This window comes from Caretta caretta, chromosome 5 (genome assembly GCF_965140235.1).
Source record: "Caretta caretta isolate rCarCar2 chromosome 5, rCarCar1.hap1, whole genome shotgun sequence".
In the NCBI taxonomy this organism is placed as follows: domain Eukaryota; kingdom Metazoa; phylum Chordata; order Testudines; family Cheloniidae; genus Caretta; species Caretta caretta.
In genome coordinates, this window is record NC_134210.1 from 30,958,252 (window position 1) to 30,985,235 (window position 26,984).

Consider the following 26,984-nt stretch of genomic DNA (forward strand, 5'->3'; position numbering starts at 1 on the left):
AACCTTTTGTCTTTTACTGGGGTATTGGTTTTCATAACCATTTGTCCCCATAACGAGTGGCACTGGTGGTGATACTGGGAAACTGGAGTATCTAAGGGAATTGCCTGTGTGACTTGTGGTTAGCCAGTGGATCTTCTCTGTTTGGCTGGTTTGGTTTGCCTTAGTGTGCACAGAAACCCCAACGTTGGGCTGCAACTGCCCTGCTTTAAGCAATTTGTCCTGAATTGGCACTCTCAGCTGGGTCCCGCCAGAAGCAGCCTCGTTACAAGCTGTAATAAGCTAAAGCTGTAAAATAAGCTGCTTTATATCCAATTAACTCTGTAGTATAGATCAGTCGTCATAGGTAAATACAAGATGGAACAGATTATTTAGCATAAGTAGTTAACGCATATTTAAAAAGGACTATTCAAGGCAAAGTGGCCTGTTAACACCCCTCCAGTCATAGGTAGGAAAGGAAACAGGAGGGGGCAGCAGCAACTGGGCGGGATGAGGTGGGAGGGGGTGTTGTTAGTGGGCTATAGATTGTTGTAATAAGCCATAAATCCAGTGTTTCTATTTAGTCCATGATTTTAGTGTATAGCAAAGTTTTGAATGTAAGCTCCGAGTCTCATCTTTTGAAAGTGTTATGTAGGTCTCCTTTGAAGAGGACGATGGGTAGGAGCTTATATTCATAACTTTGCTAAAAGAAAAGGAGTACCTGTGGCACCTTAGAGACTAAAAAATTTATTTGAGCACAAAGCTGTAGCTCAGAAAAGCTCATGCTCAAATAAATTGGTTAGTCTCTAAGGTGCCACAAGTACTCCTTTTCTTTTTGCGAATACAGACTAACATGGCTGCTACTCTGAAACATAACTTTGCTAGACACTGAAAATCATGGACTGAATAGAGACACTGGATTTATGGCTTATTACAACAGTGGTTCTCAACCTTTTTGGGCTCAGGACCCATTTGTAAATGTTTATGTCCTGTCATGACCCACTAAATAGTCTGGCGGTAGAGGCCCTGGGGTGGTTTCAGTTGAATTCTGCCCTGCACTCACCCAACAGTGATGGCTTCTGCAGCTCTTGTGCTGTGGGGCTGGCTGGGTGTGGCGCTCTGCTCCAGGCATTTCAACTTCCGGGGATGCAGCACAGCTCACGTTTGGACCTGCCTCCTTAACTGGACCAAATTTGTGAGAGTGGAGTTGTGACCTGGCTCATGGGGTTGCAGTGCCACTCACTCAAATTTGGCATACCCAGACTCCCGTTGTCATGATGACTGGGCCAAACCTGAGGGGCTCTGGGACTCCAGAGGTTGCAGTGCCTGGAATAGGTAGGCAAGCCCAGCCAGCCCCTTGGGACAGGAGCTGCCATGTGATCTTTTGAAACATTCTGGAGACCCAATTTGGGTCCCGACCCGCGGGTTGAGAAACCTGGTCTACACTACCAACTTATGTCAGTATAGCTACATCGCTCAGGAAAATCCACCCCCCCATGCAATGAAGTTATACCAACCTAACCCTCAGTGTAGACAGCACTATGTTGACAGGAGGGCTTCTCCCTTCGACATAGCTACTGCCGCTGAGGGAGGTGGAGTACCCAGATGGATGGGAGAAAGGCGAAAGCAATGTCTTCACTAAGTGGTGCAGCTGTGCTGCAGCAGCACTGCAAAAGTGAACAAACCCTGAGTAAGTTTTCCAGACCTGAAGAAGAGCTCTGTGTGCAAAGGAGGAAATGCTTTTCAAATGTTTTGAAACATGAACATATTTGCATTTGTTATGGCTACATATAAAATTCTATTAATGATTTCAGCTCTTAATATAATTTTATAGATAGTCTGCAGTTTACCAGCAGAAACTATAGCAACCGCCATATTGTTAATTCCTTCCACTTTGCATCACTAGCAGGCAATGTTTTCTCTCTCCTTATCTCAGAGGCAACTATCCAAAAATATAGCAATCACTTTAAGGAGCTATTTTAACATGAAAATATTAAACTAGCAATTTTCTTTAATATATCTTGGTGTTAACTGATCTCAACACAGAAGTTATATTTTCATATAAAAAGGTAGTGTTGGTCAAGTACTTACTTTCATACAGCAGGGCAATCTGGTTATATTATGACAAAACCTGCAATATTTCATCAACATTTAAGTTTACAAAAAGTAGCAGTTACAATACACTTTTAAAAGAAAGAAAACTCTTCCTACCTTCAGTAACTTTACTGCACAGATTAAATTGTTGTCCACAGGATTAGAAAAAAGCGCGTTCAGTAATTCCCGAAGGCCAGTCTGCAGAATCTCTGCTCGCATTACTTGTCCTTTTGTTCCCTTAATCTACAAATGACCAAAAACCATGTCTGAACACTTAAAATAGATTCAGATTATTTCTAAAGTTTGCTATAAAGGTTTCCCCTCTTCAATTCTGTACAGTTCAATGTGATAATACAGCAGTTGGACTTGACAAGTAGAGGAATATGAAAAAGTTTAATAAAAACTCCCCCCAAAAATTCTAAAGTAGGTTTTCTATAAAATTTGACATACAGCATACTTGCTGGATGGTATTGCATAATGATTGTATTAGCACTTGTTTGGGAAGACCTACATAAATGCTTGTTGTGACTTCCCCATTCATGAGTGACAAAGGTCATCCCAAGCTCTTGAGAATAAAAACCTTTCTACCACACCATTATGTGCCCTGTCTCCCCTCCACCTCACATTTGGAAACTTCTCTTTGTAATTAGATGTTCTAGAAACTGTTTTTTTAAATAAAGGTTAGACTCTGCAAGAGCTGATGGCTGTCATCTGGGAAAACTGTCTGACTGCCATCAGCAAATGAGCAAATGGCTTTTTTGAGGTCTAGTTATAAACAAATTAATGTGCAATACATACATTTATTTTGTGATTAGGTCTCCAAAACAGCAAAGCACATACTTAACTTATTGGAACATTCAAGAAATTTGAAACATGCATCAAATTTAAAAAATCAATGAAAGGCAATATATACTTTCTAAAAATCACACCACATTTAACCTGTGAAACTCACCAGGGTAAGATTTAAAAAAAACCTCATATATATGGAAAATGAACTGGCATGCTTCAAGGCATAAGACAAGTTCTAACTAATAAGAGTTAGGAAGAAACTTCCCCTATCAGCTGGTTCTTGGATTTGGGTACAATAATATATATTGTGGTGGTTTCACCGGGCAAAAATCTCATTTCAAAACAGAGAAAGGAGACACCTCATGCTGATTAGTCTGCCCTAGCTTAAGAAAGAAAGAGAAAGCATCTGTATCAAATACTGACTTTAAGAAAGCTGCTCTTATTATAATTTATTAGAAGCATTTTTATTCTCTAAATGACTTGTTCTTGTGTTGTTTTCTGAGACTCTGATGACAATGAATCAGTTTTGAAGTTCCTAGATGGTTAAAGGTTCAGTAACATAAAAGATTAATAAAATTTGATTTTAATCTGTTTTTTTTTTTAAAGAAATTTTAAATGAGTAACAAAAAAGGGCCATGATACAGAACTTTTTTCTTACCTCGAGGTTAAGATAAAGTTCAGCTAGGAACAGCACAAAAGCATGAAATTGTTTTCGAGTAGCCTCATCACCTTTTGCTGCTTGATCTCTGTTTTCATACTCCGTTTGACACCTACAAAAACATCCTCAGAATCAAACTACAGTTACTGCTAGAAATTCTAGTGTTCATAAGAGTTAACTGTTTAACACGCTATAATGCTGTGAACTACTAAACTGAATAGAAAATATCTCAAGGACATTGAATACAGTACATCAATAAAAAAGGGACTAATTCATGAAGGAATGTATAGGACTTCATACACACAATAGGAATTTTCTTCTTTTACATTAATTAACTTAATTGTATGATTTAAAAAAAAAGGGCAAGTTTTCTAGTGCTGAAAGAATGGAAGCAGACAGCAAAATGGAACAGAACACAATACTTCTTTAAATATATCACTGATATATATTATTTCCCTACATTGTCCCTATACAAGTTAAATATTGGTAAATGGGTCCAAAAAGATGTAACTTCACACAGTAAGTAGAAGTTGAGTAAGGATACTTTAAATGATAGTTTCTCATATCCTCCTGTTAGTGGCTTTGTGTGCAACACCACAGACTATTTTACACCACTTAACATGTATCACCCCTATAACCTTGGCCCATCAGTTATAAATGATTGATATATATGGTTTAATTGTAAATCAAAATGAGATGGTGGACTACAGTTGAATGGAAATACAGAACATAAAAAAGATGAAAGGGAATAAGGGGCAATTTTGTATAGAACTCTAAGTACCCATACCAAACAAGGTCTTTGGAAATGTGCATACCAGTACACAGCAACAGAGAATCTTATGGACCAATCCTTTTCATTATCAAGCATTGTCAGTGATAATTTGATGGAACAGAAAGGGACTTGGTTGTGAAGCTGAGGAGTATGACTGATTTAGGAATATGTTTGGATTGAAGAACATGCAAGTTGAGGTTGGCATAAATATTAATGTTATTTCCTGGATTTTCAGTGTCAACATTGATAAGAAAACCTCATGAGCAACCTTAATTAAGTTTTCTAGATGAACTAACAAGGCAAATCTTCCTGAACACACTCATGTTTCTAAACACAGTTCTAGAGAGCTGACTACGATTGTAGTTTAATGAATTGATTTGGGGACTGGGAACGATAAAATTTTAATCCGAAATACTGAAGTGGACTTGCTATACTGGTCTTGGGCAAATCTTAGGGCATGGCTACACTTGCGAGTTAGAGCGCATTAAAGCAGTCCAGTGCGCTCTAACTCATGATGCGTCCACACTGGCAAGGCACGTAGAGCACTCTGACTCCGCGGCTAGAGCGCTCCTGGTACTCCACCTCAGTGAGTGGAATAACATTTGATGAGCCCCCGCTGGAGCGCCGCAGCACCAGTGTGGATGCCCTGGTCTGTAAATGCGCTCTGATCGGCCTCCAGAAGTGTCCCACATTGCCTGTTTTAGCCACTCTCGTCATCACTTTGAACTCTACTGCCCTGCCCTCAGATGACCAACTGTCAGACCCGCCCTTTAAATTCTCTGGGAATTTTGAAAATCCCCTTCCTGTTTGCTCAGCCAGGCGTGGAGTGCTCTCAGCAAATCTTTCCAGGTGATCATGCCTCCACGCGCCAGGCGATCCCCAGTATGGAGCAATGGCAAGGTGCTGGACCTCATCAGTGTTTGGGGGAAGGAAGCTGTCCAGTCCCAGCTGCGCTCCAGCCATAGGAATTATGATACCTTTGGGCAGATATCAAGGGACACGATGGAAAGGGGTCATGACCAGGATGCACTGCAGTACAGGATTAAAGTGAAATAGGTGGTGAATGCTTACTGCAAAGCCTGCGAGGCAAGCAGCTGCTCCAGTGCTGCTCCCTCTATCTGCCGTTTTTACAACGAGCTGGACGCGATACTTGGGGGCGACCCCACCTCCACTCCCAGTAGCACCATGGACACTTCAGAGTACAGTCCAACAAGGCCGGAGGAGGAGGAAAAGCAAAGCAGGAGCGAGGGTGCTGAGGAGGAAGATACCCTGGCATCCCTAGATGCATGCAGCCAGGAGCTGTTCTCAAGCCAGGAGGAAGGTGGCCAGCTGCAGCGGCCAATGCTTCGGGAAGGACAAACACCATAGGAGATTCCCGGTAATTGGCTTTTATTTTGGGAAGGAAGTTATTCGGTGAGAGCTCTTGGGGCAAGCAGGGTTAGGGCTGCATGCATGCCTAGATGCGGAATAGGGCATTGATGCGCTCTCACACATAGTGGTAATCTGCCTCAGTGATCCCTTCAAAGGTCTCATCCAGAACTTGGGCATTGTGGGAGAGCCACTGTGGTCCTTGTCCCAGTCAAGCTAACATGTATGCGCCACTGTGCCGCGAGGGGTGGGGGGACCATTGCTGTACACAGGCAAGCTGCATCTGGGCCAGGGCAGAAGCTGCATTGTGGAAGAAGACCCTCTCTTGCTTCCCAGGTCACCCTCAGCATCGAGGTATCTTCCAGGATGAACTCCTGCGGAAAATGTGGGGACAGTGTTCAGTATAGGGGCCTCCTGTAGCTGTTGGCTCTCCCCAAGGCACAGAAACCCAGAGGACAATACAGCCATGAAAGAATCAGTCCCCCTTGACCCTGTGCTTACTCACCATTTTGGGGCTCCTGGGGATTATGTTTGCTTACTTTGGGACAGGCAAATTATGCGATTGTGCAGACTGTGCTTGCCCTCCTTAAGTACGGAGGATCATTGCTCTGTCTGGTGTGAACAATGCTGCCTCTGTTAAGTGTTGCATTTTGCCTTTACAGATCCAACTTTGAGATCTCAGCCGTCCATGTTATCACCGGCTGAGAGGCTGCAAAGAATCAGGAAGAGGCCATGTAGAAGCAAAGAGGACATGCTGCATGAAGTCATGCAGCACTCCCTTAATGAAAATCAAAAAGTGCTGGAGTGATGGGAGAGTGAAAGGAGGGTCCGCCAGCAGAATGTGGACTGCCGGCACCAAAGCACAGAGCGGCTGATAAGCATCATGGAGCACCAAGCGGACTCGATCCAGGCGCTCGTGGCGGAGCACTACCATGCCCACCCCACCCCCCGCAGCTCTTGTCCCAATACTCTTTCCCTTGTGCCCCCATGTCACCTCCAACCCACTTTCCCCAACATCTGGGTTCTTATTGCCACCAGCTGTCTCCAACACTTGTAGCTTCACCACCCAGCCCTGAAAACTACAACCCTTACCCACTGCACTCAACCCCCATCACCATGCAGTATAGACATCCTGAAGTGCAGCACTCATTGCACAGCACTCCAAACAGGAAGGCTGAGTATGATAACAGGACATATGCAAACCTGTGATTGTACCGTTCCTCACCCCATCCCTTTGCCCTTTGTGTTTCCCAGGCAGTTGTGTTTCTTTTCAATAAATGCATTTTCTTTTCATTAAATGGATTTTTTGGCTTTGAAAACTTTCTTTATTATTGTATAAAGTAAAAGATACCTTCGGAAAGATACCTTGCCCAGGAAAGCAACAGGCACTGGAAGTCAGTGTATCATATGTAGCAAAAACAGATTCCTGCTAACATTGGAACCACTGCACTTCACTCCCGTGCAGGGCACCAAACATTGCTGGTGGATTTCAGCCTCAAATTGCTCCTTCAAGGCATCCTAATCCTTGTAGCCCCGCACTTGGCCCCTCTAACAGCCCTGCTCTCTGAGTGTTCAAATTCAGCCTCCAGGTGTTGAACCTCCGAGTTTCATGCCTGAGTGAATCATTCACTCTTCCCTTCACAAATGTTATGGAGGGTATAGCAAGCAGCTATAACCGCGGGGATGCTGTTATCAGCCAGGTCCAGCTTCCCATACAGAGAACGCCAGTGGCCCTTTAAACAGCCAAAAGCACACTCCACAGTCGTTCTGCACCAGCTCAGCCTGTTGTTGAACCGCTCCTTGTTGCTGTCAAGGCTCCCTGTGTAGGGTTTCTTGAGCCATGGCATTAAAGGGTAAGTGGGGTCTACAAGGATCACAATGGGCATTTCGACTTCCCCTATGGTGATCTTCTGATCTGGGAAAGAAGTCCCAGCTTGCAGCTTCCTGAACAGGCCAGTGTTCCAATAGATGCATGCGTCATGCACCTTTCCGGGCCAGCCTGTGTTAATGTCAGTGACACACTCACGGTGATCCACAAGCGCCTGGAGAACCATAGAGAAATACCCCTTCCGATTAACGTACTTGGAGGCTAGGTGGGCTGGAGCCAGAATTGGAATGTGTGTGCCATCTATTGCCGCTCCGCAGTTAGGGAAACCCATTTGTGCAAAGCCATCCACAATGTCAAGCACGCTACCCGGAGTCACAGTTCTTCTGAGCAGGATGCGATTAATGGCCCTGCAAACTTGCATCAACACGATTCCAACGGTCGACTTCCCCATTCCAAACTGGTTAGCGACCGATTGGTAGCTGTCTGGAGTTGCCAGCTTCCAGATTGCAAAAGCCACCCACTTCTCCACCATCAGGGCGGCTCTCAATCTCGTGTCCATGCGCTGCAGGGTGGGGACGAGCTCCTCACACTGTCCCATGAAAGTGGCTTTTCTCATCTGAAAGTTCTGCAGCCACTGCTCGTCATCCCAGACTTGCATGACGATGTGATCCCACCACTCAGTGCTCATTTCCCGGAGCACAAAAGTGCCATTCCACGGTGGTGAGCATGTCCATGAATGCCACAAGCAATCTTGTGTCGTATGCGTTACTTGCGTCAATATCATTGTCGGAGTCCTCACTGTCACTTTGGATTTTAAGGAGTAACTCGACTGCCAAATGCGATGTGCTGGTGAGACTCGTCAGCATATTCCTCAGCAGTTTGGGCTCCATTCCCACAGACCAAAAAGGAAGACAGAGCACGCAGTACAAAAAATGTTGAAAGATGGTGCCAATTGTGGATGGAAGCAGAGGGATTGCTTGGATTCAAACTGATGCATCACGGGGCATTGGGACAGCACCCAGAATGCCCCGCACTCCCCGCCCCCTTCCCACAAGCCACAGAGCCAGAATGGGAAGAGGTGCTCTGTGGGATAGCTGCCCACAATGCACTGCTCCCAATGCCACTGCAAGTGCCGCAAATGTGGACATGCCAGTGTGCTTGCAGCTGTCAGCGTGGACAGACTGCAGCGTTTTCGCTACTGCACTCTAAGAAGGCTGGTTTAACTCAAAGTGCTCTACATTTGAAAGTATAGCCATGCCCTTATTCTCCCTGCTTCTGCTTTTTTCAAGCCTAAGCTTCTATAGCTTTTCTTCCAAAGTGCCATCTGTGATGCTGGCAGACGAGGTGCCAGCTCATGCCAAGGTCCCTAAGCCTAACTGAACACGGACACATGCATAGCTGGAAACCAATCCGACTCACCTGTGTGTTACTATTGTTAAAATAGATATTAGAGTTCTAAGAATGTATTTAGTCTTTAGACTTTATGAAATGCTTGTATGATGCTGCATGTATTAATCTTACTAATATTATCCGTATTCCGTATCATCGGGTGATATTTAAGTGTTTGCTCTGTAACTATAAAAAGTTTGCTAAGATTGTATACCCCACAGTCAGGAGAGAAGCATTACCAAGTGCGATGTACTAGTTTACCATATCATTTCCTCCCCAACAAAAAAAGGCCCATAAACACCAGACAAACCATCGTGGAACATCAGTGGACAAAAGACTTTGTTGATTGCTTCCCTCGCACCTATGAAGGCAGCAGGGGACTGGACTAGATGACCTTTTGAGGTCCCTTCCAGTCCTACGATTTTGATTCTAGGTGCACAAGCACTCATCCCATCACAGTTTGAACGCTGGGGGAAGGGAATAGAAATCCACATTAAGGAGAAATCATCATCACTGTGCTGCTTGGAATTGGGAGAGGGCAATATTTCTAAGCATAAGCCAGGGATCCCCAAGTCGCTTAGTTTGGTTAGCCCTAAAAGACATAATGCTCGCATACAGAGCAGCTACTATCACCTTTTTGGAATTTCAGACTAACTCATTTGTGTGTATGGTTATCTGCTTTAACCTTGTAAAATAACTAATTTCTTTTTCCTAATTAATAAATCTTTATTCAGTTTATTACAGAATTGGCTACAAGCACGGCCTTTGGCGAGAGAACTAAAGTGACCTGTGGTAAGTGACTGGCTCGTTGGGATTTGGAGTAACCAGAATATCGTCGTGATTTTTGGTGGAAGGGACCATCTACCACAAAGGCAGGCTTGCATGGGTGGCAAGATAAACTGGAGTGTCCCAGGGGACTGTCTGTTACAGTGCTTGTCAAGTTCACATTTGTTACTTGATTGGTGGAATCTAATACAAAACATTAGGGCTGTTGATTAACTGCAGTTAACTTACATGATTAACTAAAAAAAAATTAATAGCAATTAAAAAAAATTAATCGTGATTAATCGCACTGTTAAACAATAGAATACCAATTGAAATTTATTAAATATTTTTGGAGGTTTCTCTACATTTTCAAATATATTGGATTTAAATTACAACACAGAATACAAAATGTACAGTTCTCACATTATTTTTATTACAAATATTTGCATTGTAAAATGATAAGATAGTATTTTTCAATTCACCTCATACAAGTATTGCAGTGAAATCTCTTTATAGTGAAAGTGTAACTTACAAATGTAGATTTTTTTTAAAACATAACTGCACTCAAAAATAAAGCAGTGTAAAACTTTAGAGCCTACAAGTCCACACAGTCGTTGTACTTCTTGTTCAGCCAATTGCTAAGACAAACAAGTTTGTTTACATTTATGAGAGATACTGCTGCCTGCTTCTTATTTACAATGTCACCAGAAAGTGAGAACAGGCATTTGCATGGCACTTTTGCAGACAGTGTTGCAAGGTATTTACGTGCCAGATATGCTAAACACTCGTATGCCCCTTCATGCATGGGCCACCATTCCAGAGGACATGATTCCATGCTGATTATTCCTGTTAAAAAAATACTGCATAAATTAAATGTGTTACTGAACTCCTTGGGGGAGAATTGTATGTTTCCTGTTCTGTTTTACCTGCATTCTCCCATATATTTCATATTATAGTAGTCTCAGACCCAGCATATGTTCGTTTTAAAAATACTTTCACAGCAGATTTGACAAAATGCAAAGAAGGTACCAATGTGAGATTTCTAAAAACAGCTACTGCACTTGACCCAAGGTTTAAGAATCTGAAGTGCTGTCCAAAATCTGAGAAGGATGAGGTTTGGAGCATGCTTTCAGTTGTCTTTAAAAGAGCAACACTCCGATGCAGAAACCACAGAATCCGAACCTCCAAAAAAGAAAAATCAACTTTCTGCTGGAGGCATCTATCTCAGATGATGAAAATGAACATGTGTCTGTCCACTCTGCTTTGGACTTTTATCAAACAGAACCCATCATCAGCATGGAATGGTGGTTGAAGCATGAAGGGACATATGAATCTTTAGCGCATCTCGCACGTAAATATCTTGCAACGCTGGCTACAACAGTGGCATGTGAACACCTGTTCTCACTTTCAGGTGACATTGTAAACAAAAAGCGGGCAGCATTATCTCCTGCAAATTCTAACCAAACTTGTTTGTCTGAGCGATTGGCTGAACAAGAAGTAGGAATGAGTGGACTTGTAAGATTTATTGTTTTGTTTTTGAGTGATGTAACCAAAAAAATAAATAAAAAAATCTACATTTGTAAGTTACACTTTCACAATAAAGAGATTGCACCCCAGTACTTGTATGAGGTGAACGGAAAAATACTACTTTTAAATAGTTTTTACAGTGCAAGTATTTGTAATAAAAATAACATAAGGTGAGCACTGCACACTTTGTATTGTGCTGTAATTTAAATCAATATATTTGGAAATGTAGAAAAACATCTAAAAATATTTAAATAAATAGTATTCTATTATTGTTTAACAACGCAATTAATCTCTATTAATTTTTTTAATCACTTGACAGCCCTACAAAACATACAACCAGTTTGGGGCTTGTGCCCTGGTTTGTGGCAATCTGCCCTAAGGTTGGCACTCACGTCCATGAGCCTCTTCAGACAGCTTGACACCATCGTTTCAAAAACTGTATTCCACACACAAAGCCATGCAACTTGAGTTCTAACAACAACTGGAAAATGTGGACTAAGAGTGGAAGAATCATGAGATTCCACCCTGAGACAGGAAAGCACAAGAGACCCAACCCCGAAAGGGGACAGAGCTGTAACTAGCCCTGTAATTTTAATAAATATATATTAAATAATGGTTTTCTAAAAGCTATACAAGTTTATTTAACTCACACGGGTGTAACCAAGAGTTTTCCCCAATTTCATTTGTTACAAAATAAAACAGAAACTAACAAATGAATAGAAGAACTAGAAGGGAGGTTGAACAAGTCCTTAATTTGTTTTCTAAGAAAATAATTTGCTTTAAATCGCAACTGAACTTTCCATCTCTATCTCAAATCACTTGTGCACTATACTTAGTTTCACAGAGTTGTGGTCAACCTTGCCTTTCCAGCAGGGAAATAAAATACTGCTTAGAATAAAATTATCTGACAACTAGCAAAACAAAAAGTAGAATGTAAGGTATAAGTTTTTAAACAATGAGGGTAATTAACTATTGGGACAATTTACCAAAGGTCACGGTAGACTTTACAAATTAATATGGTCAGTGATAGAAATATAAGTCCTATATTTATTATCTGAGTGTAATATTTAATATTAATAACCTATAATTATGATGCTCACAAATCACTCAGGGAAAGAAGGAAATAAATATTCAACAACATGGTAATGGAACATGCTCCAATGAAGTATTTTATTAATAATGAAATAGAGGAGTGGATCCTTTGGAGAGTTCCTCGGAATCCACAGAAGTCAAAAGTTATTTAAAAGAAAGAACATCTATTCAATGTCTAGTATCTTTCCTGGGCGGTCAAAGGGTTAGAAATTCAGACTCCTAAGAAGAGAAAGAATTAGTGCCTCTTATTGCCCAGCAGCAGATTTCTCCCGATTCACTGATATGATGATAGCCTCAATGCTGATTAACATGTGTTTAGCTAGAAATCTACTGATTGCAGTATAAGAAAGATTTAAGAGGAAAAGAACAAATCTTTACAGCTCTTACAATGACCCAAAGGACCCTTAGCAAAAGGAAGAATAATTTCTTTTAAAGACTAAATCTTATGAAGAAAAACTGTAAATTTAAGCATATCTTTCAAGTGCACTAATCTGTCAAGCCTGTTGCCATACAGACTAATAAAAAGTGCTCCCCATAATTTATTAGAGGCCAAAAATACCCCTCTTTCAAAAACAGGATTACCTCAACAGAACTCTTGATTCAAAATAAAGTGCTTTGCCAAAAGAACTCTGAAGAGAGAATCCTATTCTTTTATACTGCATTTAATCTCCCTTAGTCTCATAAGTGTATTTCTCTACAGTTTGAATCAGAAGACATAAAAAACTTGAAAACAAAAAAGTGAAATATCAAAATCCTAAAAATCGTTTTAACACAAACAATTCAGGGAATTTAAGAACTGTTGGTTACAGCAGCAGAGCATATTGACATGCAAGAGAAATTCAGAAGCAATATGATACAGATGCTGCAGAGATATGGCACTCTTGAATTTTAAGGGGAAGGTGCAAGTTACTTCACCGAGGAAGCACATTTTCCTTTTCAAACAAGAGACTAATTCAGGACACTTTAGAAGTTATGAAAAATTTGAAAAAGATTGTGGGGGATACTATACTGATTTTTGGAGGAACTAGTTTCCAGTCAGCTTTATTAGTAATTTATTAATTCATAAATTCATCAAAAACGAGTATCTTGGTCTCGAATATGTAGCTTTCATTTAAAATGTCAGTCTGAACCTTGCTTTATATTAAATATGTATTTTGACTCCTTTAACTAAGTTTGGGGGGGAAAATACAAGAGGAGGAAAACAAGTCATTTTTAAGCATACTAGTTTTTCCTGATCATAAAAATACAGGTAGATACTGACCTCTGAAGTAACAACTGCCGGAAGTTTCCACTTTGTGGATTAATGGTTAGATGATGAGATAGATAATTACACAGCCGTGCTCCCATGTAGGAAAAATTGGGGACAGATGTGGCCTTCCAAAATAAATTCAGAAAAATAAATTATTATTCACAATAAACAAAAATTAGCTCATTAGGAAATAAAGATTATCTTTCAGTAAAAGCACTTGATCAACACCAATGGATTTCTTAAAAGCTGGCTATATCATAGAGCAGCAGACTAAGCAAAAAGAGAGAACTTCAATAACTTATTTGTAACATGCTTAATTTCAGCAAAGGATTGCTCAGAGTCTAATGGCAATTCAATATCAAACAAGCTTTCCCACACCTTGAAGTTCTGACTTCATAAAAATGCCAACACCCGCCAGCATAAAGGCACTGTAAGAACAGTAAGACAATGGAACAGAGTGCCTAGGGAGGTTGTGAAAGCCCCTTCACTGAAGGTTTTCAAAAGGACGCTGGACAGCCACGTGACTTGGATGGATTAGATACAACAAATCCTACATCTTGGCTGGGGGTTAGACAAGATGACCCTTGCCGTCCCTTCTAACCCTATGATTCTGTGTCTCCTAATTCCTCCTCCCCTTCACATCCCAATGCCCAGTTTATTTGCCCACTAGTAATTTATTGTTTACCTAAATGTCAATACTTAGATCAAAGTTCAGAAACCTAAGAATGCTGTGAACATAAAAATAGCCAAAACCTCAACTAAAAATGCTTGTGTATCACTCAACAGGCAAAGCACTTAACACGTGAGAAACAGAGTCAAAACCATTATAAACTAGTCAAGGTTGCAAAACCTTTATTTTCTCCCCGTTCTCCTAAAAAAGACAGTACTTAATTTTGGGAGGAAGGGAGGTCTATTTTTTGAACATTTATATCACTCCGAATTAAATGAGCAAAATATTTGAAAAGCTGTGTTTTTTTAACAGTAGAAACATTTTGATCTGTGAATGAAAATCTATTCTAAAAATTGAAAAAGGAAGGACATCAAGATTTTTGTTATTCCTATTAAGAAGCAATATGAAAATTAAAGAGCCCTCTAGAAGCCTGTGAAGAATGGTAACGGGTAAATAACATTGGTGATTAGAAAGAGGGTCATGGCTAGCAGTTACAATCAACAGTCAGATGCTGAAGAGATGGGATTGGGTACAATTGTGAACTGTTAGGAGGGCTTGGTTTGCTGGAGTCTAAAAACTAAACGGAGGTGTGCTGGGTATTTGATAATGTTGCTCTCTATGAAGGCAGCTAGTTCATTTTAAGTCTTCAGTGATGAATTCACATAGATGGTTGTTTCTCTTTCTGAAAGGCAAAGCTAAATGGAAAAGCTATTGTTCAGTAAAACAAACTGACTGTTTAGCGATTAGCAAACATTTGCTTATGAATTCCTGACTCAACGTGCCTAAAACTGAATGAAGGAAGTGGTACAAAACAAATGACTGGACTGAAATAATTAAAACAAATGTTATCAAGAGTTATTCAGGAATGAATAATGGATTCATGCTCTTCTAGGAAGCCATTTTCTTCTGATTCTTCAAAATCAAACATGTCATTGAAATTTTTTCTATTGAAATGAAATAGCAGAAAATTGATTAGTTTGATGCTGCTGCAAGCAATACATTCTCAATACAGGCATCATAGTCAGAACTTCTAGCAACTCTTCAATTTCAGTTTCTTTCAGAAGAAGCTTGCTTGACTGCAACATCCCAAAAATGGTAAATTCTGTGATTATGCCAGACTTGAACTGGATAGGGAAGATACAAAGTTCCTTTATGCTAATATCACCTTCAATGTAGCACAAAATGAATAAGTTAAAAGATGATTGAAACACTTTTCCCTCGATATACTCCACCAGACAAATTTATACTTGTGACTCCACTGCTAAAGACTGCAAATAAAGAAAGATAGGAAAGAATTAAGAATCCATACTGACAAGGTAAATTGGTTTGTCAAACAGGATAATCGAATAATGGCTATACTCCATAGAAGAAAAATGCATTCCTACTTAATTATTAATTCTACATCTGAAATTAAAACCACACAGCTTTATGTCCAAAATGCAAAAGATACCATTCAAGAAGGATGAGAAAAATACTGACATGGAGATCTTTACCATTTTCTTAATGAAAATAAAATGTATGGGCATTCAGCACACTATTTAAAACCCATTTAGAAAGTAGCACAACTGTGGAAATTACAAAAAACCCAAACCACTAACTGGTGTAATGGTTGGTTGAAAAAGGAGAAATCATGCCTCAACTTCCCTAAGACACTCTAGATCTCTTAGGAAGATTGTGTGTCTATCCAACAGTGATAATATGATTAAATTTGCACTATTCAGGCCATCGAAACAGCACCCATTTGATATAAGAGGGTACTAAAATTACAAACATAATTGAAAGAGGTTTCAGAGGGATTTGAAAGATTACAGGCTGAAGAAAGTGTTGCAGTTTCACTGGAATCTCATCTGATCTAAGTGAAGAACTGGAACCACACAAGAACAAAATTGAAAATTGATTCTATGGAACTTTTTCAATACTTTGCCAACATGACTGATCCAATCAAGGTCAGAAATGGAACCCAAAACAAAACCGCCTCTTCCCATCCTCACACCCAAAATGTAGTTAATGCAATGTAATCCTAAATTTTGTCATTCTCTGACATTTAAAAATTGAATATTCAGGTTTCAAGCCCAAATTCTATGTTTCCAAAGGACAGTGTGACAACACCATTGCATCAAAATGGTAGAAAGTTGTAGATGTCAAATCATGGAAGACAGAACTGAATTCAGAACTGACAGGTTTTCTGTTTTTGTTTTTTTTTTAAGAAGATCTGTACTTCTGTCTAGTTAGAACAGCTGCAGTTGAGCAAATGCTCATCATACACCGGAATTTATTTGTCTGAAATTTTTGTAATAGGTCAGATGCTGAAAAAATTAATTAAGTTGGTAAAAGTATAATTTTATCTAGTAGGAGATACAAGAATAATTGTGTGCCTAACTAATTTGTAGATTGGGAAATCAAATATTATATTCTTGTGTTTTACATACAGAACTGCAAGCTTTTCGGTGTGGATACTGTAAGTGCCTTATGTTTAAGATGGAGTCATAACGTATACATTATGCACTGTATCACTTTGGGTGGTCTATCTCCACTGGTTCCTCTACCCCATTTGAGGAAATCACAGCAACTCAAACACACACACTAAAGCAAAACCTGGTTAATTGTTAAAATAAAATTGTCAGACCATTTTACTCTACGTGAAATCTCCTTGCTACTTCCATATTTATACATGGAAAAAAGTTTTACCTATTTCCTCCCTCCCTCCCCCACAATAAATTTGAGTTTCATACACTAGTTCTCTATTCATGGTGCTCCACAGAGAATTAAAATTGGAGAAATAATAGTGATGCTGCCAAATGAAGCACTGATAAAGGAAGGTTGGATGAACTGTTTGCTTAATTGGAATCAGTCTTTTTGGAAAAATATGAGAAATTTTATACAGGCTAGTCTCCCATATGACTGATCAACCATTCATTCAGCTCAATATTCTTCAAATTATCTCACACATCAGATACCAAAACCACTTTATAAACTTACACCGTCCTGAAATATTTTAAGATCGTTCTCAAATTCTATTTTAAATCTGGATACAATTTTTGTTTCAATCAACATTTGTTATTTTTCACTTTCTGTAACAAGTAGCAATTACAAATGTTGCATGAAATTAAGCCAAAAGCCCTGAAAGAACAATTGATATTAGCTCATTAGCACAGAAAAATTGTTCTAAACCTCTGAGGATAGGACAAGAAGCAATGGGCTTAAATTGCAGCAAGGGTGGTTTAGGTTGGACATTAGGAAAAACTTCCTAACCAACGGTCAGGGTGGTTAAGCATTAGAATAAGTTACCTAGAGAGGTTGTGGAATCTCCATCATTGGGGATTTTTAAGAGCAAGTTGGACAAACATCTGTCAGGGATGGTCTAGATAATACTTAGTCCTGCCTTGAGTGCAGGGGACTGGACTAGAGGACCTCTCGAGGTCCCTTCCAGTTCTATGATTAGCTTAGCAACACAGCTCTTTCCAATGCCTCCCCAATTAGTACATAGTTCAACTCAAGATCTTCATCCTCATATTCATGGCCATCCATGGAACTGGACCTACCTACCTCAGAGATTAGCTCTTTCTTCAATCATGATCTTCCAAAATAGATACATTCCAATGGAAGCATAGAACCTTCAGCCAGTAGAGAAGCATTTCCCAGTGTCAGGCACACAAAGGGATATGGGCAGATCCCTCAATTGTTTTCCAGTCTCAGCTTTTGTTTTTTAAAAAGTAAATCTCTAACTGTTATTAAGAGGAAAACCTTCAAAAATTGACTCAGTTTTAACTGATGAAGCAACGTCTGTCTGAGTTCACAGAGAATATGCAACAATAGCTCTGGGAAGTGTTAACTTGCTCATTGATTGTGATGAAAGGAGGATTCAAAGGAACCTGATGTCATCTTTCATTAATCTCTATTATATGAACTCCAACATATGCCCCTGGCAGCCCTCAAACGCCAAGAAACTAAAAGTGAGCCTCAGAAGGAGGACTACAAGTATCTTTTTCAGTCCCACATATCAGTGAATCTCAAACTAAAGATATATGTACATGGGGAGGGGGAGGGGGAGGAGGAAGGAAGGAAGGAAAGGAAGACCCGCAGCAATGAGTCTCAGATCCCGGGTCATTGAGCTTGCACTATGAGACTAGAAACAACAGTGAAGACATTTGGGCTCAGGCCAGAACCTGGAGACCCACCCCTTTTGCAGGTTTCAGAACCCGGACTCCAGCCCCAGCCTGTACACTGCTATTTTTAGCCCTGTAGCAGGAACCCTGCAAGCCTGAGTCCATTGACCCAGGCTCTGAGACTCTCTGTTGTGCCTTTTTTTTAATTTTTTTTTTTTTTGCAGTGTAGAAAAAGTCTATGCCTAAGTTGCAAGACATTATCAGAGAGCAACAGAGAAATGAATACAGTTGGAAATGGCGGTGCAAAACAAACAAGTGATATTTATCCTCCCACTTGCAGCTATGAAAGAGTAACCCACTTCCAGTCACTATTTTCAATTTACAGGGAAAAAGCTTTGCCAGAAACATCAATCTCACGTATGAATGGAAATATACTATAAAAATATTACATGTACACAGAAATGCTAGTTGATATACGGTGACATGCAGCAATCCTAGAAATCCATTTGCTACAGATTAAACAAACAGAATTTGCATTTTAAAGAGACTCTTTAGTTGTTGCATTTAAAAAAAATAAAAACATACACAGCAGAACCGGTACCACCAGCGTGTGCACAAGAATTTGGGAAATTGATACTGTCAGCCCTGGGCAGTGGGGCTCCCGCTGTCCGATTTCATTTTAATTTTGGAGAAACACTGATTATGTTTTTTTTATCTGAGAAAACTAGGATTCCTGGTGATATGTATCTTACACATCTTAATAAATTCATGCTCTGTAGCAAAACCCTACAACAGAACAATACACAGGCTACCTGTCGATAGATGAGTTCAACAAGCTCTTGTAATGCTTCATCTGTAGTGACCCAACCATTCAGTGTCTCTGCAAAATGCTCTATTTCAGTTTCAAAACAGCCTGGTTGCTCAGTGAGGTGATTTAAGAAATCCTGTACGTATTCTGTCAGAGTTGGATAGCCATCACCTCCATCTTCAAAAGAGGAATCCTAGAGCAATGAAGTAATACACCTATGGTTAGAGGCTACTTAAAAAGCAATCTAAAATAATACGTGCCAGTATCCTCTCTAACAGTGGCCAGCACCAGATATTTCCAAGGAAAGTGTAAGAACTCTGCCGTGGGCACCTGTGGGATGATTCTCCTCGCACATTAAATCTCATCCTAATCTCTAATAGTTAGACATTGGTTTAAACCAGGAAGCATGAAGGTTAATATCCCCTCCAAAAATTGTTAGCATTAAGTATTATAAGGCTGGATATTCTTATTATCCATATAAATTTCCAAGCCTTTTCTGAATCTTGCTAAGCTCTTGGCCTCAATGACTTCCTTTAGCAATGAGTCCCACAAACAACATTTTTTAACAGTCTCCCAAAAACATTTTATGTTTTCCCCTTAACTTGTTTTAAAATTAAATAGAAATATTTATCTGGTTCAATTTTACAGGACTATACATTATCTAAATTAAGTTGACAAATAGTTGATAAGTTATAGACCCTACTGAAGGGAACAAACTGAATCAAGAGTACTTTGGGGAACTGTGACTTTGTAAAGACTCCTTCATACCATATAAGATGACAAATCCCTTCTATAGTGAGTTAACAAAAAATTATTGAAACACAATTGTCAATTTTAAATAATATCTGAGCAACACTAAACTTGACAATGATTTTACACAAATTATTATGATATGTAATGCTTAATTAACAAATCCTTACACTGCTTGCTAGGTATTGTATTTCTACATTAAGAAGTATCGCAGTCTTTAATAATCCAGTAAACTATCATGTGATTATGTGAAAAAAAAATTAAGTATTCTAAAATAAAGTAAAATTCTTCTTTCCCATAACTGCTGAGTTACTGCATAGCAACCACCATTCACATTAGGCAGGTACAGAAGAACAGGTGTAGATTCAAACAGCATCCTTGAAATCTGCTTCCACAGTCAGAGGGGAGTGCAGACACAGCAACAAGTAAAAGCAACAGCTGACAATCAGAAGCAGCAGCTATTGGGATGTACTGGACACCCTCATTTGGCAGAAAGATGAAGGACTTGGAGATGGGAGGAAGGTAACAATTCATCTTGGAGAAGTAGGAGGATAAAACTGAATTCATTTTTTGAGGGTGGCCTCAAGCTTCAGTTAGCTTAGACGTGTCCCTGCATTAATACGCTCCCTCTGTAGTTTAAAGGATAACTTCTGTACCACATCCATCATATACAGCTCTAGTGTACTATAGTTTTGAGGGAATTAATGTCTGAGGACACTGGGTACCAAATGGGAGGGAAAAATGCATTATACGTATTACTACTACCAATATAGGACCAGCATGGTGGCACCTGATACACAAAAGGACCAATTGTTTGTTTTAGAGAGAGATAGAGAAACAGATGAAAAGCTGTGTGTCAAATCCTTGGCTGCAAGTCTGTCCCACCCTTTGTAAGCCGGGGGGGGGGGGGGGGGGAGATAAGGGTTGGGAGGGGAGAGAAAAATGCTTTTGTTCCCTCAGATATAGTGAACACTGTCCCCCACATATTTCATAGAATCATAGGGTTGGAAGGGACCTCAGGAGATCATCTAATCCAACCCCCTGCTCAAAGCAGGACCAATCCCCAATTTTTGCCCCAGATCCCTAAATGGCCCCCTCAAGCATTGAACTCAAAACCCTGGGTTTCGCAGGCCAATGCTCAAACCACTGAACTATATTTCTTTGCTTCCCCGCAGAAAAATGACTTTCTGATGGGGAAGCAAAGGGAAGATGCAAGAGTGGTCATGTGCCCTACCCCAGCACTGTGGGTTCCTGCTTTTGGGTTCCCGGAGTAGGCAGTGGAGAGATAAATCACCACTGGGGGCGGGGACCAGGGCTGAGGACGCCCTGGCTGGTGGCTCCTAGCCTGTGTGGGTTGAGCTGGGTTGGGGAAGGACAGAACTTGCTCTTCCCCTGCAAAGAGCAGCTGGGGCTGGGTCAGACCCGCCCCCAGAAACCTCCCCCCGGCTGCAGGAAGCTCTGAACACTCACAAACCTGTTCATCTGGACTCCCCATACAGAAACACCCCACCCACCAAGCTCCCCAAAACCTCCCAACTCCACCGAGCCTCACACCCTCCTGCACCCAGAGCCCCCCTGCACCCAGAAAAAGGCTGTTTCTGATTGTCCCTCTGTAAAACCCATGACCTTTTTTTTTAAAAAAAGAGGAAGATAATACAGAAGTACTAACAAAAAGAACACAGTCCAAAAATTAACTCTGGAACTTAGCACACTGAAATAGATTTGCCATCAGCAGCTTCTTACATTCACATAGCATCTTATCCTGAAGGACTCCAAATGGCTTTATAAATTTAAATATAAGCGATACAAGAATCACTTCAGTTATCTCTGAACTACAGCAGCTATTTAACAGTGCACAGCAACACTATGCTGCAGATAAGACTATGAAGCTAATACTGTAAATGAAAGCACTGGGAGACTTTTAGGCACAAAGTAATTATGCAATTTGAATTTGATCTGAATAAGAGTTCAACTGCTTACTTTTGCAAAAAAGTATAAGGGAATCTTTAATGAACTGAAATCAACAATCCTTTGGTTGTAAGTGTCATCTGATCAAATCATTAAACATCTTAAAATTAATTCTCAGATGAGAAACACTCACATATATTAAACAGGAGATACACAGTTTTCTATCCTACACCAATTATGCAGTCTGCTTTGAAGTACTGCACCTTTTGATTTACGTATTTCAAATTAATATATCTTTAGAAAGCAAAGTATTCTTGCTTCCATTTATACTTCTGTCCTGGTCCTTATGTCATGCAAAATGGGTACCAGCATTTTAAACAGGAGCATCATATCAAAAATACATTAACATTAATCAATATGTAGGACATGACAAATTGGAACAAAGAAGGCAACATTTATGTGCCTTCACCATGCTCTGGAGGGACCACTTTTTTCAGGGAAGGTTTAGCTCAATCTCCATCCCTACTCCTTTGTCTTCAGAAACTGACAAACGATACTACTTGCTACCCCTTGTATTCAGCTTACTGGTTATTAGGCGATGGAACGTCTGACAGCAATAGTTGCTCCAAATACAAGCTTCCGATTTAGAGGTGACGGACCCTATACCCATTACAATCAGTTCTCTTTCCCCATATTTTAATATAGCTCGTGTTAAAATTGGAATATGATTAGAAATTGGAAGCTACCAATCACAGATGTCACATAAATTTAGTTTCATCCATGTACAAAAAGTTTTTACCCTGTTAGCCAGTTAAACACACCAGCATTTATATGTTACAAGTGATGTTAAAGGAACATATTTAAAATCCAGTTTTTATTTCTCCACCTATGTTTCTCAAAACATAGTTTCTCAGTATAATATAAAAATAGTTGTCCCACCATTTACAAAATAACAGCATTGAAGTTTGAGGGTTGGTTGTTCAGACAATGCCATTGGAATGCTAAATGATCTGAGTGATTATCATGGAATAAATGGAAAGAAAGACTCCAAGAATTCTCACATACCTCCCCAGGACTGGAATTATTACAGAGGTAACACTCAAGACAATAGCGTAGATGGTCAGAGAGGTTCACCTTGCATTATACTTATAAGCTGGTCATGAAGAAGCATTGCAGTCTCAGGAAGAGACTGCCTGCTGGGATATTGGTCAAATCAATTTGTAGTGTAATCAAGAAGGAATGCAGTTATCTGGGACAGAAAATCAACCCACAACAAAGACTTTCGTGTATTCTGTAATATTCATTCAGATCACTTAACATTCCAATTTATTGCCGCAGGAAGTGGACCTCCGGCATGGCTGAAGTTGGTGGGGGTAATCTAATGCTTTCAAACCTGTAACATCTCACACCAAAAAATTATGAGAAAAAATAAACAGTTTGAACCCAGTTAGATACCAAAGACAGAATATTAAACACTTACTGTAAAACTAGGATTATATCCCGACGGATAAAACTCAGGTGCATTCACTGACAATTTTGACGTTGCCACTGGTGCCACAACCAACTGAGGTTTAGCCATTGCTGATCCACAATCGTGAGCTGCAATTTTATCTTGTGATACAAGGGGGACTTTTGTCTGTGGCATATGTTCTGTAAAGATTTTAAAAGCCATCATTATACGTTAACACCTCAATCCTAGAATTTATCAAAGTTCTGTAATTTCACACAAGGAAAAACCATACAATGGAATTCATATTCTTGGGGGATGGAAGAGAAAACAAGATGACTTCACGAGTTACACATAAAGTAACCTGCAGAGAACTTTTTAAAATTTGTATTGTGTTCTTAAGGCCTAAAAGGTTTTTAGTTTTAAGAGATTTTTTGTTTACCTGGTATTTCTAAGAAATGTCAAGTCTGGTCTTCACTGGTTTTGCTAGAAAACTTGTAAGGATCTCAGATTTTTGTGATTTCTTGTACCTTAACTAAAACAGGAGAAGGCTCTGAATCTTTAGCAAACATTATTTTCTCCCAAATGTTTTAACAAGACACTTCTATACAATTTGACTAAAAATCTCTTCTCTTTTCAATTGCTCAATTTTCAGTTTCTTATGATGTCATAATGTAGGCTTTGATAAAAACACTTATGCACCGGCTTAAGTTTACTACCATAAGTAGGCTTATTTACTGCAATAGGCCTAGTCATGGTAGTAAAGCATATACATAAGTGTTTGCAGGATCCAAGCCTTAAATAGTTCTCTAATCACCACAAAAATTTCCAGAGTAGACAGGATCTGAATTTCTAACCATAAAAACAAAAACAAAAACAAACACAAAAAAACACTTTGTTTTTAACAAAACACATTTTAGGCCTTTTTTATACTTTGGAAAGAAGCAAAAACCTCTTTTCTTTTTTTGCAGGTCCCCTTTAAGACAATTATACAAAAAATCTGAAACTACAAAAATCATCATTTCTAAATTACAGATGTCTGAAGAAACATTTGGCTAATCTTTTGGATTTCTCAACTTTTTTTAAAGTAATTCTTCTAAGACTGGTTTCAGAGTAACAGCCGTGTTAGTCTGTATTCGCAAAAAGAAAAAAGAAAAAAAAAAAAGTGAAGTGAGCTGTAGCTCACGAAAGCTTATGCTCAAATAAATTGGTTAGTCTCTAAGGTGCCACAAGTACTCCTTTTCTTCTAAGACTGTCATTTATTGACAAATACTATGAAAATTGCTGAATTTATATTTTAACAGACACCCCCCTCCCATTCACCCTGTTGTAAGTCATTGCCTGAACAGATCAAGCGATATTTCTTGTTTTAAAAAGTTATCTGCGTTTTCACATGTATTTTTATATCTTTGTTATCTTTAGCTAGCTGAGCTATGGAAGTAAAAAATTTGATATCTAGTATTGTTTCTTTGTTGTCTGCTTCAGTAAACTATTTTTACAGAAAAAAAATTGCTTTAGAAGAGAGCTGAGGAGGGAACCATTTATGAAAGGTTGAGCTACAGACCTCACAATCTGCTGCCAAATAAAAGAGACGTGTGGATGGATAGAAAACACAGACGAGGATGGTCAGGGGAAGCCTGTGGCGATAATATAATGCAACATCACATCTAACAACCTGGGTACAGGCGCCAGCGAGATGGTTACAGCGCCCTGGGGGGACCTGGCTCTGTTCTGTTGGGGGTGGGGGGGCACTCGGCTGTATCATGGGCTGTTAGGTCGCCGCTCGGTCAGGGCCCCTGGGCGAGGGGCGCAGGGCAGCTCGCCACTGGGACGAGACGTGGGTCTCGGGGCCTCTGCTATGGTGCCCCTAGAAGAGCAGGGCGCGCGGCGGGCAGGACGGCGTCCCAGCAAGCAGGAGAAAGAGCGGGCTCCGGTACGGGAGCGGGTTCCCTGCGGCTCCAGTGCCCACTAGCTGGGGTTTCCCCGGGGCTGCGGCGCCCCAGAGCTGGGGGAGGGGAGTCCCGGTGCCCGGTAACTGAGGAGGAAGGGTTTCCCCGGGGCTCCGTTGCCCGGTGGCGGGCAGTACCTGCGTTTCCGGTGCCCGGCGGCGCTGTCTTAGGCGGCCGAAGCGGCTCCTGCTGCTGCAGGAAGCCCGGCTTGTGCTGCGTTTCGGCGGCCCCCGAGCTGTGGAAGCCGCTGCCTGCGAGACGGGCCCCGCTGCTCCCGCTCTCCGCGGCGCCGGATCCGCTCAGCAGGGCGCCGCCACCTCGGCCCCGGCCCTGGCCCTGGCCTCGGCCGGCACCAGGAGCCCGGTCGAAGCAATCCGACATGCTCGAGCCGGGTCGCTCAAGCGCTGAGGGGAGGGAGCGAGGGGCCGGGCCCGAGGCAGCTCCTGCGGGCCGCTTCCCTCCCTCACGGCGGCTTCGGCAGCCCTGAGCCCTTCACTTTCAGTTTCATCCCACACTCGGCGGCGGCTCACAGCGCCCCCGAGCGGCCGGGAGGCCTCCCACCGCTCCGTCACCATAGTAACCCGGACCCCGCCGAGGGTCGGGGTGCGCGGCTAGGGCGGGTGGGGCAGGGGGAAGCGAGCCCCGACCCGGTGTCCCTAGGAGGAGCGTCTAACGGGCATTAAATAGCTCAGAATTCTCCCCACCTCACGGCACGGGGAATGGGTTGGGGCAGGGTGGTGGCGTGGGAGTGGGGTCCAGCCATGACCCAACTCTCCTGGGGAGCAGGGGGCAGCTTCAAGGAAGGGCCAGCTCTGTGCCAGCTGAACCCATTCATAAGAACAGGGCTGGATTTAGGGGCATGCCATGCACGCGACCGCCTGTGGTGCCGAGCTTGGGGGTGCCGGGCTTCGGGTGCTGTTTTTGTTGTTAGTGACAAAAGGGAAAATAGACTGAGGTAAAATGTTTCAGATCATAGGCGCCAACTTCTGCTGGCGCAGGTGTGTGCTAGACCCCCCACCCCCTTGGGCCCTGCCCGGACTCCAGCCCTGCCCCACCCCCATTCCAACCCCTTCCCCAAAGTCGCCCCCCCCCAACCCCGCCCCTATTAGACTCCTTCCCCAAATCCCAGCCCTGCCCCTTCCCCTCCTCCTCCCCTGAGGGCTGTGTTCTCGTTCCTTCCCCCTCCCTCCCAGAGCTTGTTATGCCCTGAAAATTTCACTGTGGCAAGTGCTGGGAGGTAGGTGAAGGAGCGGGGACGCAGTGCGCTCAGGGGAGGGGGCGGAGGTGAGGTGGTGGGGCAGGGAGTGGAGCTTAGCTGCCTTTATGTGCAGCGCACCCACTAATTTTTCCCCATGGTGCCCCAGCCCTGGAGCACCCACCTGGGCGCCTATGTTCCAGATATTCTGTGTGTGGATTCATTTTCACTACCCTAGACTATTCGGGGCCTTTGTAGAATGTCATGGAACCTTCCAGGCTTTCTGAGAATTACATTTTCCTTGATGTTGTCAGCCATCCCCCTCCTGACCAGTCAGTCAGTGAGAGAGAAGAATGAAGTGATGCGAGAGCCTAGCTATGATATGGTGAACCTTGTTTTATTGGGTAATTGTACTGGTGTTTTAAGACTTGAAGAGTGGAAGTAGTGACTAATAAAGGACATCTTTAATGAGATGCCAGAGGTATCTATTGAACCCTATCTATGCAACAATATAAAAGAAATACTGTTACTTCTTTTGCCATGCTTAACACATGTTTGATGACTTTGTAAGATTACAGAACATAGACATTTGCTCTCCCTAAGGGTAAGTAAACTTATAGCGCCCTGGGGAGAATGGGCAGGTG

General features: G+C 41.4%; 2 protein-coding genes across 4 annotated transcripts in view; one reads left to right on the top strand and one right to left on the bottom strand.

The window, feature by feature from the left end:
• Positions 1–25,645, bottom strand: part of PAIP1 (poly(A) binding protein interacting protein 1) — a 46,097-nt gene extending 20,452 nt beyond the window's left edge. The window contains exons 1-6 of one of the 2 annotated variants that reach the window (XM_048851062.2): positions 25,283–25,645; positions 23,230–23,399; positions 19,096–19,284; positions 13,520–13,632; positions 3,518–3,629; positions 2,188–2,313 (exon numbers count right to left, since the gene is read on the bottom strand). In XM_048851062.2, the coding sequence (XP_048707019.1) occupies positions 2,188–2,313; positions 3,518–3,629; positions 13,520–13,632; positions 19,096–19,284; positions 23,230–23,399; positions 25,283–25,526 (954 nt within the window). In that variant the 5' untranslated portion in view covers positions 25,527–25,645. Of the gene's footprint in view, positions 1–2,187; positions 2,314–3,517; positions 3,630–13,519; positions 13,633–19,095; positions 19,285–23,229; positions 23,400–23,638; positions 23,731–25,282 lie in introns of those variants that run through there. The other variant, XM_048851063.2, reaches the window with a different exon arrangement.
• A 630-nt stretch (positions 25,646–26,275) lies between these two features.
• The window catches only part of NNT (nicotinamide nucleotide transhydrogenase), an 86,276-nt gene continuing 85,567 nt past the window's right edge, over positions 26,276–26,984 (top strand). Inside the window, exon 1 of one of the 2 annotated variants that reach the window (XM_075128462.1) lies at positions 26,276–26,382. Coding sequence is in view for 1 of the 2 variants with exons in the window: in XM_048851051.2 (XP_048707008.2) it covers positions 26,808–26,821 (14 nt within the window). In the remaining variant the exon portion in view is untranslated. Of the gene's footprint in view, positions 26,383–26,460; positions 26,822–26,984 lie in introns of those variants that run through there. The other variant, XM_048851051.2, reaches the window with a different exon arrangement.